Source organism: Tachysurus fulvidraco, chromosome 22 (genome assembly GCF_022655615.1).
Source record: "Tachysurus fulvidraco isolate hzauxx_2018 chromosome 22, HZAU_PFXX_2.0, whole genome shotgun sequence".
Lineage (NCBI taxonomy): Eukaryota > Metazoa > Chordata > Actinopteri > Siluriformes > Bagridae > Tachysurus > Tachysurus fulvidraco.
In genome coordinates, this window is record NC_062539.1 from 7,605,771 (window position 1) to 7,620,904 (window position 15,134).

The 15,134-nt window shown below is 37.6% G+C and overlaps 1 protein-coding gene across 5 annotated transcripts; it reads right to left on the minus strand.

The window, feature by feature from the left end:
* Window positions 1-4,633: 4,633 nt before the first annotated feature.
* Window positions 4,634-11,943, minus strand: LOC113645214 (semaphorin-4E-like). Of its 5 annotated transcripts, none has more exons than XM_047806494.1 (14): window positions 11,793-11,943; window positions 11,179-11,324; window positions 10,781-10,840; window positions 9,932-10,030; window positions 9,691-9,790; window positions 9,340-9,450; window positions 9,036-9,187; window positions 8,443-8,615; window positions 7,711-7,864; window positions 7,240-7,459; window positions 7,029-7,144; window positions 6,412-6,581; window positions 5,855-5,907; window positions 4,634-5,696 (listed from the first exon to the last, which is right to left on the minus strand). In XM_047806494.1, exons 1-14 carry the CDS (start codon window positions 11,890-11,892, stop codon window positions 5,221-5,223), a joined length of 2,130 nt encoding a protein of 709 aa, XP_047662450.1. In that variant the 5' UTR covers window positions 11,893-11,943; the 3' UTR covers window positions 4,634-5,220. The 5 variants fall into 5 exon arrangements, with proteins under 5 accessions (XP_047662450.1, XP_047662449.1, XP_047662452.1 ...); XM_047806493.1 differs by having other exon boundaries at window positions 5,843-5,907; XM_047806496.1 differs by having other exon boundaries at window positions 5,843-5,907; window positions 11,179-11,379; window positions 11,793-11,926.
* Window positions 11,944-15,134: the final 3,191 nt, after the last annotated feature.

The window sequence follows — 15,134 nt, forward strand, 5'->3', positions numbered from 1 at the left end:
TCCTGTTCAGAGTTTTACTGTAACTGTTTGAAAGACAAACAGCTTCTCACTGCTGCACGGAGTGACAAGAAGTACACTTATAAAAGAAAGTAGGCCTGACATGCTCCAATACTACACACTACTACTTCTGGTCCGCTGATATTCACTGATACACTGATATACATCCACTGATGTTATTATGTTCATGATGTTCATGGAAGATCTTTTGCAAGTTATAATTACTAAGTTATGGATCTGTTCATTTAATAATAAGTTAATAAAATATGGTTCAAATCTCACAAGTTCCTCCAAAAGCTTATTTTTTGTGTTCTCAGTCACACTTTGTTGGCGTATATTTATTATTGTCATAGCTGTGTATTCAATATGACCACTTAAGTTGTGATGGTGAGAGTTTTTCTGTATTGAAGGTGGCAACCCTACTGAGACTCGAACCCACAACCTTCGGGTTACAAGTCAGACTCTTTAACCATTAGGCCACGATTGATTAATTAATCAAATACAATACAATTTACAGTGTGGATATATTTATACCTCCCAGCTTAAACATCTTATACAGTACACTCTAATAAGGTAAAGTGCAGCAGAGCACAGCACATTCAGAACAAACAAAGAGGTATTTTAACATGTACATATGTTACCATAACACTGTTTCCAAATACAATACAATTTACAGTGTGGATATATTTACCTAAACATTTGTTTCTTATTTCACATATTGTCTTTTTTGAGGAGATAAACAATTTTGAACATGCAAAGCAGCATTAACATACTGTAGGAGCAACAACTTGCACCTCCCAGCTTAAACATCTCTCTCTTTATCTTTCTCTCACTCAATTTCATTCACTTGCTTATTCACACATACACACACCCATACACACATACACCCCAAAAAAGAAGAATTCTCCGATTGCTATGCTTGGAGCTGAAACGCCTGACAAATTCATCCAAATATAATGACCTGGCCCGTCGGTATTCAACGCTTAGGACACCCAAGTGACTCAAAAGGGCATCACCCATGGTTGTCCTCAAGTGGTTTTAAATAAGTGCTAGAGCAGCTGAAAAGCTTCTCACTAATAATAATATAAAGCCAAGACCTCTGCTTCTTCTCCCAGGTTGCATCAACACATTACTGCTGCGAGTGCCGCCAATTGTTTGGGGGTGGAATTGCATCTGTGATCGTTATGAAACATTCTCCTGGTTGCTCTTCTCAACGATGAGAAATGAGAGCACAGGCAGAGCAGGAGTTCATCTTGTTCTAGCACCCGTTCCAGTTCAGAGAGACGGCATGTAAGAGACAGAGACAGCAGGGACAGAGATAGGAGAAGGAGACAGAGGAGTGCTGAGCACAGGAGCAAGAGCCGAGAGAGATGGTGGGAGCGAGATGAGGAGGGAAAGGAACGGTGAGGACAGGAAGAGGAATGATCGTGATGACAGCAAGGAGAGACGGAGGTCATCCTCGGGCTCGTCAGTGTCTTCCACATCTTCTGCTTCTGAGCAGGGTGACAATAAAAAGAACAAGTTGTTTTGTCAGCCAAAGAAGCGCGGAAGAAGCAGAAGGAGATGACGAAGGCTTTGGAGACTCCAGAAGAGAAGAAAGCTCATCAACTGGCTAAGAAAGAAGTCAAGAAGAAGAAGAAGAAGCGTGAGAAAATGGGCTGGAGTGAAGAGTACATGGGATACACTAATGAAGACAACCTCTATGGAGAAAATAACCTGCAGTGCACCTTCAAATAGCAGAAGGTAGGAAAATGTCTTATAACGTCAGATAATGACAGATATTACATTAAATTATGTTAAAATGAATGGCATTAAAACATTAAAGGTGGGGTGCACAATCTCTGAAAGCCAATGTTGACATTTGAAATCACCAAAACAAACACGCCCCTAACTGAAATGGGGGTCACCCCTGTTTTGATAGCTCCACCCCACACATACATACGTAACCATGGCAACTACTATTAACCAGCTGGGGCAGCTGGCCGAGGGGATATTTTTATCAATAAATGAACTCAATGAGTAATACTATGGTATAAAGGTCAAGTGTGTTTTTGTAGTACTGTTGTGTGATGTACCGTGAAAGGTTTAGGTCCGCTTCACGCGGAAGACGTTCAGTTCTCTCCAGAGCTGGAAAGCTGATCCTTTATACAAAGCCTTTTTTTCACTGTCAATCTTTCAATTGCTTTCGGCTAATTTCAGACAATGGCGAAAGTTTGATTTTGACATTGGTGGGGACATAATTTATTTGACATTGGTGGGGACAACATTCCCCGTATTTTGTGCATAAGACTGTTGTTATGGTAACCTGCATAATCACGTTGCATATTTCTTCATACAACGGAATATAGCTGCAGCCGACCTAAACACATTAGCGAGAAAGACAAAGCCAATCAAACAGCGACGTGGGTTAGAGAGGCAGGACTCAAAAAAGGCAAAGGCCAATCATTTTAGAGAGTTGATTTACAGAAGCGGGATTCATTGCAGGGGGTAAATCTGTTAACCGTTTGTGTTCCACTAGTTGCGCTATTTTTCCAGAACGCCGTTGTTGTATATTTTCATCTTATTTAATGCTTCCTGGATAAATGTTAAATGAAATAAGTAAAAAAGCACAAGACACAGACGGATATCAGTGGTTATGTATAAATATACATTGGCTTGGTCGAATTATTGCTAGGGACAATTGAGTGTTCCCTGGATATTGGTAGGGACATGTCCCTACCGTCCCTACCCAAATCGACACCCTTGATTTCAGACATGCGCACTGAACACTTTCTCCGCCGCATATTGAGAAGACACGCCCATTTCTTTTTCAGCCTGGACAAAGCTCAGCAGCATCCAGAATGAGGGACAATCTGAAAGATTTGCATAAAGACCATTAACCTTAGCCAAATAATCTCTGCTTTACCTCCACGCTGTTGCTGAGCCTAGCTCTCCGCTGTGTTCTCTTGCCACATGGTGAGTGCCACAGCGGCGCTACTGATTGGCTACCGTCTTTGTGGAGGGAATTTCGCCGCCCCACCCTGCACTAACGGTCTTCTCGGGTCTAAAGAATTGTACTCGACCCGAAGTGTCCCGAATCACTTTTTACCCGAACCCGACGTGCATATTTTTTTTATTGCCTCCATGCTTATCAGATTCTGACAATAACACTAAAGTTACCGTTACAGCGTGGGTTCAAAACTGAGACAGGTTAGCTTACTGCCAACCGCGCAATTGTCGCAAGCAGTCTTGGCAAACAAAGGAGAGGTTGGAAAAGGACTCGAGTCGATGCACACAGATACAGTAGTTCGGGTCTTCTCGGGACCGTTCGGTAAAAACACACTCATTTTAAATTACCCGAGACCCGATGCCGTTATTATTACACCCGACCCGTCTGAGGCACACGTGAAACTTTTAGACCCGAACCCGCTCCGGTCTCGGGACGGACCTTGGGTTTTCGGATCTAACTGGACCTGTGAAGAACTCTACTTTGCACTCCGAATCAGCGGTGCTGACCTTGGTGCTGCACGCTTTCCTCTGCTCGTCACCGGCGCTGTTCATGTTGCTGCACCGCCGCTGCTTTCCTCTCCCAGCATGATTTTCTCGGCGAAGAGCACAATTTCCTACGTTACGTGCCACAGTATATACTGTAATGTGTAGGTTTATTTTTTGTATTTTACATGCACATATGCAGTGTACTTCCTTTAATTCATTAATGTAATAATTAATATTAAATATTAATATAACCTTTTCTTACTTTTTTTTGTAATACAAATGAGGAGAATCCTTCTATACCGTCTTCTTCACAGGCCGCTGCTGAGTTGCCAAAGCAGGCAGAGGAGAGTAAAGACAAAGAGGAAGAGAGTGGAGATTAGATCCCAGGGCCGAGCTCCAGAGCCCCTACAAAGAAGGAGGGAGATGAGGGATGAGGAGAAGCAGAAGAGAGTGAGGATGGAGACAAAAGAGGAGCAGTGGAGTCCTTGCTGACGGAGGGGGATCTGATCCAGCAGAGCCAGGCCGAGTACAGTTCCGTGCTTCTACAGCTTTCCAAGCTTGCAGACAGCTGCAGGTCACAGGTGTGTTCATGCAACCTCTGCTTTGGGAACTGAAAGTTAGTATAGAAATAGAAAGCTGAAATAGAGCTGGAAATAGAGCTGTTTTTCACATCCTCTGTTGTCACCTCATTGCAGCATTTGTGTCATTGTTTCCAAAGTCTTCCCGAACTTTACAAACATTTACATATGGCATTTGGCAGATGTCTTTATACTGAGCAACTTACAGAAATGCTTTTCAAGTCTATCAATAAGTACATCCTGATACTAGTTCATTAGTTCACGTACTAAGAATACCATCATCTGTTTCTGTTACCATTTACATTTTACTGGTTTCATGTAATGGTTTTAATATTTTCCAATAATTTGTTAGAGAGTATTTCAAAATAAGTAGTTTGTTAATAAAATCTTTTTTTTAATTTAAGCTTAAGCTATTTAAAAAAAACAACAACACTAGGACATGGACTTGCTTAATTTACTTAGAAGACAGGATTCTTCTTTATTAATAAAATTTTACTTGTTTTATTTAGCGTTGTTAATTATTTTAAGTTAAATAAAATGAGTCACTGTTACAATATGACAGATTAGTCCTGTAACAGTAAATGTGCAATCAAGAGTATTTATTAAGAGGTTCAATGTAAGAAATTACAAAAATTTTGAGAATCTTGCTTAAGATCAATGCTTAAAAGTAAGAATAAGAATTTAAACAGCTCAAGCAGAAGTAAAGTGCAATGACATTTTTGATTATAAATGATTATAAATCTTTTGCTTATTCAAGCCATGTAAACTTGTCTATGCAAAGACTGGACAGAATCAACAAAGTGATATTAACAGACTGCTGTTACAAATAATACAATTTTACTTAATTATATCAATTAATTACATAAGATCAGTATGTTATGTGAACTTATTTACTTTGTTCATTTTGCTCAACTTCATAAGTTCATAAATTTTACATAATATCACAAGTGTACATTTTATTTGAAAGATTTGAGTGCAAAAACTTTAAAAAAAAATTTTTTGTAAATTTTACTTGTTATTTTTATCAGTGTGGATTATGTTGGATTTGTCATTGAGGTGTCTGCAAAATAAAAAATAAACTTCACTAGAACAATTTGTCTCCATTATGCTGTCGTATCAGGGGATCCAGCTATTCTGTTGATTGTTGTATCTGTTGAACTCTCTTGAAATATTAGAGCTGTATCTCCTGAAATCCAGACACACTCTGTGGACTTTCCTCAGCTTTCTCCAAGCATCTCAGGATGGCAAAATGCCCTTTGTGGACGTTCCATACCACTAGAGCTAATAATATCAGTGTTGGTATAATGACAAGGATCTTGAGGGCCAAGAGAGATTTCTGCTGGTCCTGGGCCAGTGGCTGAACCGAAGGATGCTCCATGAAGTTCCCCAGCCTCAGCTCATATGTAGCATTTTGGATGACATCGTCTTTACCATTGGAGGACTCTACAGCGGTGCAGGTGTAGAATCCGTTGTCGCTGTCCGAGGCATTGAGGATCAACAGGTTGTTGTGAAGATTGTGGTACTTGTTGGAGTTTTGAATTGTGTGATTGTTTACGCTCCACTGCACTCGGGCCAGGTTTGATCCTGGCTGGCACAGCAACCTGACCACGTTACCAAGATAGAAGTTTTGAATGATCGTAGTACTTTCTGTAACACAAAAACAACAGTCCTTGAGAGTCTTATTGACTTTCAGTGACAAGTCACAATGATATTAAACCATTTTTGCACATATATTTACAAGATACATATCAGTAAATACTGTACTATCTGAACCAGTGAACATAAAATGCCACCTGTTTGCATACCGACTGCAGGACAACGTGCAGCATTTCCATCTCTCAGACTCTGAACCACTTCACTGCAGGAGAAAAAAAAAAATGGACATGACTGGAAAGTCAATATATCTAACATTCCCACATGTGCACAGTCTATAGTCTCTAGAGCAGTCAATTCAATATTTTAGACCACAGTGATGTTTGATTCTTGTTTCTGATTGGTCAGAAGGTGATTAAGTGAATTTTTTTATAACAAAGACTTAGAGTAGATCTAGCTGGAAGGCACATCAGGTTTATATTAATGTGTTCATTTTAATAGGCTACTGTTAGCTCCAGATAATATAGGTCTATAAAGAGTAAAACATACTCTAAAGTACTGTGAGGAAAAAACATTTTATGTGTTGCTATTTAATAAAAAAAAGTCAAAGTTGATAAATAAAATTAAATAATAATTACTAAAAGGTAAACTTCAGTTCACGTCACACCCATTTTTCCTTTGTGCTTGTTTTCCTACAACAGCACACCACATCATGATTTTTTTCCTTACAACACTATGTTACAGCAGCTGAGAAGTATATGCTGAGTACCTGTGTTTATCTGGATGAATGTTTATTATAGCAATGCAGCGTTCAGCGCTGAGGTCCCAGCCGCAGTAAGGGTCTCTGGCCAGCACACAGTCCATACAGGAAGCGTAATGGTCACATGTACTAAGCGGCATCTGCACCGTTGCTTCCTCTGAGCCTGCATACAGCTGACCCTGAAACAATATGTGCAGCAGTTATTAAAAAGATTGTCAAGCTATAACAGAATCAAACTAAAACGGAATCACAAGTAGAAATAATGAAATGAATCAGATGAGTACTGGGATAGCCATGATGGGAAAGTCATTAAGTATTATTTTATTTTAGTTTTAATAGTGTGAATGTGTGTGTGTGTGTGTGTGTGTGTGTGTGGGGGGGGGGGGGGGGTTATATTACATGTTACCTAAAATGTGTTTATTTCTAAAATATTTTGTAAAATTATCGGAGGAATAAAAACAATTAACTCAATGAAAATGCATTTTATCATTCTCCCAGACTAAATAGATAACTATTTCGTCCACTTAATAAATCAATTAGTTCGTGTAATATAACACAAAAAAACCCCTATAATCTTTTGGTGTAGCTTCATGGAGGAAAAAATGAAAATGTGCTCTGAGGCTTACCAGGGTGACAGAGAGCCGCAATATCTTCACTGGGTCGGACTGCTTAAAGAGCTGCACCTCCTCTATTATCACCATCTTTCCGTCATAGTTGACTGCTTTCAGCACTGAACCGCTTGCTGTTACAAAGATTGTACAGTTGATTGAACACTATAACACATACATGCATAAGTCTGTATAAATTATGTAAACTGTACACTAAATATTTATGTACCTGTGCCAATAAACATGACCTGATGGCTGCTCCCATCCAGGGCAGTAGTGCTGGCCACCACTATACGAGTAAACACAGGTCCTTTCTTCACCAGTAGGGGCTGCTCAGAAGGCTTCACTGCCTGATCCATCAGTGGGTTGTACAGGATGAACTGAAGGGTTTCATCAGGGAGGTCCAAAGACGTTGAAAACCCTTTCTCCCTTGTCTTACTGTTAATACACTACACACACACAAACACATAGAGAGAGCAACACAAAGTGAATAATTAACTACTGCATAGATGGTGGTTTTGGAGACAAAAGATACAAATTAAAACATTATACCCCATGCACATCACTATGTACATTATTACGCAGTAAATTATAATAATTCTGTCTATTATATTCTGACTTAATTAAGTCATTTTTCCACCACTGTAGATAACAAATAAAAATGATTGTTGTAGAATATGTTCGTAAATGTTGAACTCACAGCTCCGGGACGAGGGTCAGGCACAGGTCCGTAGAATGTCACCCATTTTTCAACTAAATTATGTCTGTATAGAGTTTTGAATCGGCCTTTAGAGAACACATCCCCGATGTCCTGTATGCTGTACACGCACACTGCTGAGTACACTGGCATTTCACTGTCAGATGAAACAAATGTCATAGGTCGGTGGTTAATAAAACTATGTCTAATTAATGTTTGAATCTGCAACATTTATGAATATTTTCAATATTTTTTTGTTTTTAAATGGATGTCACAGCCTTACACATATGCAAATAGGAAGAAAAAACAGGAAGAAACATATTATCTTTTTAAGCATTTCTTTGATTTGACACCCTTAGATATTTTTTGAGTACACCTTATTGCAGCATGTGACCTCCTAAAATGTATTCATTTCATATCAGAGTAAAAATATTTCACACAAAAATAAAGTAGTTTCAGGGGCAATTGTATGTATGTTATAATTTGCCTGAGGTTTACAAATGAGTGTGTAGTACTAAATAAAAATTCTCATATTATAATAATGCATATAATGAAGATACTGGTGTATGAAATATAAAGACATCAAGGTGGTGCAGCATTGCCATCTCATACTGACTGTATTGTAGGTCTGGAATTCAAACTCAATCCTGAGTACATTCAAAATCACAAATTGTCATCTTCAATGCAGTTATTTACACATATTCTGCTGGCATTTTTGAACTGAACATTACTCACCCCTGAGGAGTGAAGACACCGTAGAACATACAGGTTTTCCAGGTGTCTGGGCAGAAGAGGAACACATCCTGTATGAGAAGTGGTAGTCTGGTTTGAAGAACAGGACAGTCCAGGTGAGTCTTTAGAAATGATGTCCACTTCTTCTGCAGTGTCCGCTGTCCTCCCACATCCCCCTAGCAAGGAGAGATCAGAGGGTATGAGAACAATGCTGCAGAAAATTACATCATAGCAAGTGACAATAGTTATTAGTTATTTACTAATTAAAATGATAAAATACAACCAAATATTTTTGTAAAAGTATTGTTCTGTAAGCAGATAATATCTTTCATTTTAAGCATTTATTACTTAAGAAAAAAAAAGGTAGAAAAAGGAAAAAAGTTTTCTATTGATGTATAAAAGCATCAAAAGCAGGGTGATTTTTGCAATTCTTTGGTTTGTTAAGTACTGATGCAGAAGTTCCACCTCGTTATTTTGTCATCACCTGAGGTTCTTTGTTTGAACAAAGAAGTTGGTGAAGACCACACAACCATTATTTAGGCTCTGCAGAATGGTGTACTGTATTATCAGCAATATCCTTTTATAAGGAAGAGTACCTTACAAACGCGAGCCACCCTTGACACCTCCATCTTACTGTAGGCATCATACTCCACAGCTCTTTCATTAAAGAAAAGGTAAATCTTGTCATCATCCCCCTCTGGGTTGTCATCTCCCTCAGCCACATGCTTCATGCCAATGAAATTGGGCTCTGAAATAACAAAACTAATCAGTGACTCTCAACTACTCAATCACAATCTCAAAGAATTTTTACGAGATGTGAAGTTGAGTTTTAAAATAAATAGGAAACCAGAAGACTCATCTCCTGTCCCTTACTTAGTGTAATAACATTTCCATTCTTACCATTAAGCCATGCAGTCATGTATTCAGTTCTTATGGTGCCTCTGAAGCTGCGCATCACAACCGGTTCTGAGCTCAGGATATTGTTAAACATAGCAGAGTACAGCTGTCCATCTAAACGGCAATCAGAATTATATTATTAAAGTATAATGATGGGATCATTGGGTTACTTTCCTTTAAAGCATTCAGAATATCATATCAGTTATCATAAGTAGAAGCTGTGACTAAAGAATTGACCTTCAAAAAGAATATAATGCATGAACTAAAAACTTTGAATCACTCACTAACTAAACATTGTTCGCTTTGTCTGTTACATCATGAAGCAGTTTGCCTTAAGAGAGATGAAGCACCTACCGACAAATTCAGAGACGCATCTCTGGAAAGGATCAAATGGACACTTTCCTTCACCATCTTGTTGTTTACCTTCGAGAGTCAGCTTGCCGTCTTTATAAGACTGGAAGACAGAATGCAGCTATATGAAATGTCTACATGGTGTGATATAATACAACAAAACATGCACACAGGCTGAAACTCATGTTAACAAATGTATACAATATCATAGCAAGGACATTTTACAGTAAAACTTTTTACTTACCATAATATCACAGGTCGGATTAAAAGCGTTGGTACCACAAACGAACATGGTGTTGCTCGACATTTTATGAAGGATCCGGATGTAGTTATGACACTCAGTCTAGAAAGGAAAATTACAGGGAATACAGAGTCCAAGGAAATTATTAGGAAGTCACTCAGAAAGAGACAGAAAAAAGATCCGTTAACAGAACAACACAAGACAGAAGAATAATGGGGACTAGGTGAGGACTCAAGGAGGATGAGTTGCAGACCACGGCTTTGTATAATAGAATACCTGTTTCATATCATATGATATATTTACTGCACAACACTGTTAAATCTAACCAGGGTTTGAAAGAGACATGGCTTAGGGGTGTAAAGTCTAGTTCTTAATATTCTCAAAACTCAGACTATGTTTTGTTCTTTAATGTATTATTAGAAAATGTATTCTTTTTTACACTCATTTGAGCATTTACATATATACACATAAATACAAAGATATGCACAAACACACACACAAACACACACATGCACGCACGCGCGCACACACACACACACACACACACACACACACACACACACACACACACACACACACACACACACACACACACACACACACAAATAAACATCAATCCCAGGAGAACAGCAGTTTTACCTAATTTAGTTTTTACTAATCTTTTAGATTAGTTTTCTGCATTGTTTAGTTGCCACATTATTATTTAACATTAGTAATGTGCAGGTGTACTGATGTTCCTAATATACTGGATTTTTAATTCCATTCCTTCATTCATTCATCATTATAAATAACTTAATCCTAGTCAGAGTGGTGGTGATGGTGGTGTGATCTCTTGGGTTGTGGCAGGATGACCTGTGTTTTCCCGTTGAAGATACAATTGCGCTGCATCTCTGAAGTCACCGACCACTTAACCTACAATAAAAGAGAATATATTTCTTCACTGATCTAGAATTAAGTACAGTACAAGTGACAATTTACTACTAAAGCAAGGAATTTTAACAACAAAAATATATTATTATTATTATTATTATTATTATTATTATTATTATTATTATTATTATTATTATTATTATTAATATACAGTGTGCAAGTTTTAAAAATGCTTTCAAAAATAAAATTTTAAATCACAGTGGCAAAAAGAGACAATATCTGAATACCGGAAACAATCTAATATATAGAAATAGATCAATAATGCTTTTGACCTATAAGGCTGGTTTATTAGTTAAATTAAAACAAATCGTTTTCCTGACCATAGCCTTCTTGTGTGTGATGTTGTTAAGGTCCAGGGCAAAGATGGCATCTCGAGCTCCCAGGATGAGCACACCCTCATCTTCCATCAGGAGCATGGTGGTGTAATTCCACACTCCATCCTCTTGAAAGACATGTCCTCTGTTACCTAGCAACAGCAGAATAGGCTTTTAGTGTCCACTGTGTTGGAGTAGTTATAAGGCCTTTGAAAGAAGTGAAGTAGAAGAAAGACTTAACACAACTATAACTTTTGACCTCAGTAACTAAATAATGCTTTGTGTTATTTGTATTTGCATTACTGATATTATAAAGGCTGCAATGTTCCAATGCCCTAAAAAGATTATTATTAATAATGTATGTATTTATTTTACATACTGTGGATATCTTTTGTGAACAATTTTAACAGAAATAAGAATTTAAATCAACACTTCCAATTCAACCATCCATCTGCAATAACACATCAACATGATTTTATATATTGCAAGGCTTATCACAGTAACAATAAACAGCAATGCTGTGCAGCCAAGTCACAAACTAATATCTATTCAAGAAAAAACTACAAAAAAAAAAAAAAACAGCAAAAAAACAAAAACAAACAAAAAAACAGCTCACTTACTCAGAGTAACTGTTTTCCATGGTGTGCTGTTCAATGGACAAACCTGGCCCGAAATCAATACAGCCGGAGCCCAAAAAGACAGGACAAGGAAGAACAGCATGTCCTAAAGTTCACAGTGAAGAGCCTAATTCAAGTGTTTTAGCTCTCCTCCTTGTACCACAGGTATAAGTGTGTGTGTGTGTGTGTGTGTGTGTGTGTGTGTGTGTGTGTGTGTGTGTGTGTGTGTGTGTGTGTGTGTGTGTGTGTGTGGTGTGGTGTGTGTGTGTGTGTGTGTGTGTTTGGTGTGTTTGGTGTGTGTGTGTGCGTGCGTGTGTGCGTGTGTGTGTTTTCATGCACCCTCCGTGGTTACTGAAAATGTATCCCATTTAAATTATCACATCAACAAGGCCACATTCCATTTTAGTTCTTATTAAACACATGAGCACATACTTCTCTAAAGTTCCCATCATTCTAGCTCGTACAATGTTAAAAGTTGGAACAAGGGCCTCTTGTCCTTTTTCCCTAGTCTGATACACAGAATACTGTAAAAGCACATAACAATTATATAAAAACACTCATTTAAAATTTCCACTACACTGCATCGACTGCCGAATTTCCAGCAAAGTAGCTTTGAGGTCGAGGGCAAAGATGGCCTCTAGTTTATCACAAAGTTTATCACATGCATTATGTCATTAAATGTCAGTTCCATTAGTTTATTTTTCCATTTGGAAATGTTGTACGAGCCGCAACACATAACAACACAGGGCATGTGCACCTCATGCAGTGAAGTTTAAAAATATTTGAGAACTTATTGAACATAACAGAATTTCTGCATTACTTACACTTATAACACAGTGCTGTTACAGGTCTGAATGTGCTTGGTGTTGTTTATTGTCTATAAAAGCAGCTACAGGGAAAACAATTGTTGATGATTTTATTAATTGTACAAACGTGCAAGTTTAAATATGTTATCATGTCTGTAGTAGACATTATAGTAGAAGTCACAGTGACCTTTATGAAAGATGCTCCACAAGATTAAATACTAATACCAACAATAATAAACAGATTTAAACATGTTCTTTTACAAAGTAGAATTGTAAATTGTGCTTTGTTTAAGATATGTATTTAATATTTAGGAATATTAAAAGTTCCCAGCTGTTTTTAATAATCAGATGTAAAGTTGTTACTTTGTTGTTATCTACAACAAGATGCATTTTCTCCCATTTAGTAACAGGAAAGTGAAGGAATGATAGTTACAAGGTACGTGCTAAGTTTGGCTTGTTTCACTTATTCCAACAACATATTAACAGATAAAACGTGACATTTCATTCTTAAACATGGAAAATTTGTTAAAAAATAGTTAAAAAATACATGTGGAATTCAAGTAATACAGCATGTACTATCATTTAAAAAAAATCTTGCAGTAACTAATTTTGTTTGACATCTGTTCAGAAAAAATCTATAGTGCGTCTAAAGACGCTTTATGTATTCAATAAAGACATAAAAGTCAGAATTGTTTTTATTAGTATAGGCCTGTATTTATATTATGACTGGGATGGAGATCCACATTTAATATGTGATTAAAACAAAAAGCTTTCTCTCTGCAAATTTTGAGTTCCATCCTATGCCATTGAGAAATGCTGCTCGGAGACCAGTAAGTACTGAGCTGAACGTGCGCAAGCGCACATGGTAATAAAGCTCTTTCTGATCCTGAGTCAGTTGGACATACAGTACTGTATTGTTACTGTAGTTACTTATGCTGGGCCCAAATATAATGGGGCTGTCAACTGACTTTGTCTTTTAAAAAAATAAACAAGTAAAAAAGAACAGGATGCATAGTTTGAGCACAAAAATCTTTATCATTAGTTTTGTGAGAAAATTTCCGGTACATTTTGTAGAGCAAAACAGAAAACCGAAAAAGCTGAAAGAGAAAAAGCTGTTTGGAAAGTAGCAAAAGAAAATGTTGTAATGAAACATTTTGACGTGGAAGAGGGAAGTGTATGACATCAGGCAGAGTTCAAACAGGTCTGTGAAGAGGGATGGCTAAAGACATACACACACACACACACACACACACACACACATACACACACACACACACACACACACACACACACACACACACACACACACACACACACACACACACACACACACACACACACACACACACACACACACACACACACAATCTTCAGATTACCAGATTAAGAGTAGAAACAGAAAATATTTAACATAGAAAATATTTAGTGGAGCTGCAGCTTCTTTGAAAAAGTCCAGGATCGTGATAAAGTCATTATGGCTTTTGTGGAGAAAGACAATCAATTAGTATGGAAGGGTCTCTGCTTTAACACTGTGATTGTGTAAACACTAAAACACAACAGATTGTGCATACATGAGATTACTGTGGATGGTACCACTGAGAATCCCTGAAGATTGCTTGGACTGTAATTAATACAATCCCTTTGGCTATGGTGGCTTAAAACTATAATTGCTATAATAGCATTAAGACTGCAATTACCACAAGAGTGAGAGGCTGATAACTTCAACAAAATACACTTCATGTTAAAACTAAAATAGTTTTTTTTTCTGGTTGCAAAAGTAGAATTCTTTAAAAATGGGAAGTACTTATAACTGCACTATTAGGTGTTACCCAGATGAGGATGGGTTCCATTTTTGATCCTGGTTCCTCTTACAGTTACTTCCTTATATCATCTCAGGGAGTTTTTCCTTACCACTGTTGTGCCAAGCTTGCTAACTGTAGATAATTTTATACATTTAAAATTTACAATTGTTTGTAAAGCTGTTAAAGGCACTATACGGAGAAGACTGAATTGACTTGAGCTGTAAAATAGACTTGCAAAATAGAAAGTGATTCAAAATAGGGAAACCTGACATAGTAACTACGCTACATTTTTCTAACACATATGTGTGGGTGGTGTTAGTAATAAAAAAATGAATTGTTTTATGTCTGACAATTAGTGAAAATAGTACCAACAGAATCACTCATGTCTGCTTACTTGGCTCAATGCTTAATGACCGTTATAGAAAGAAACACAATAAGAAGAATCAAAGGAAGGAGAAACAAGAGCGCAGGCAGAGCAGGAGTTCATCTTGTTCTAGCACACGCTCCAGTGTAGAGAGATGGCATGTAAGAGACAGACAGCAGGGACAGAGATAGGAGGAGACAAAAAGTGCTGAGAACAGGAGCAAGAGCTCTAGCCAAGAGAGATGGCAGGACTGAGATGAAGAGGGAATTTAAAATGCAATTAAAAGCAAACCTCTGTGCATGTTTCTTACCCCATGAAAACCAAAAAAATTCTTGATATAAGTAAGCTTATTAACTGGCTAATGTGTCATGGA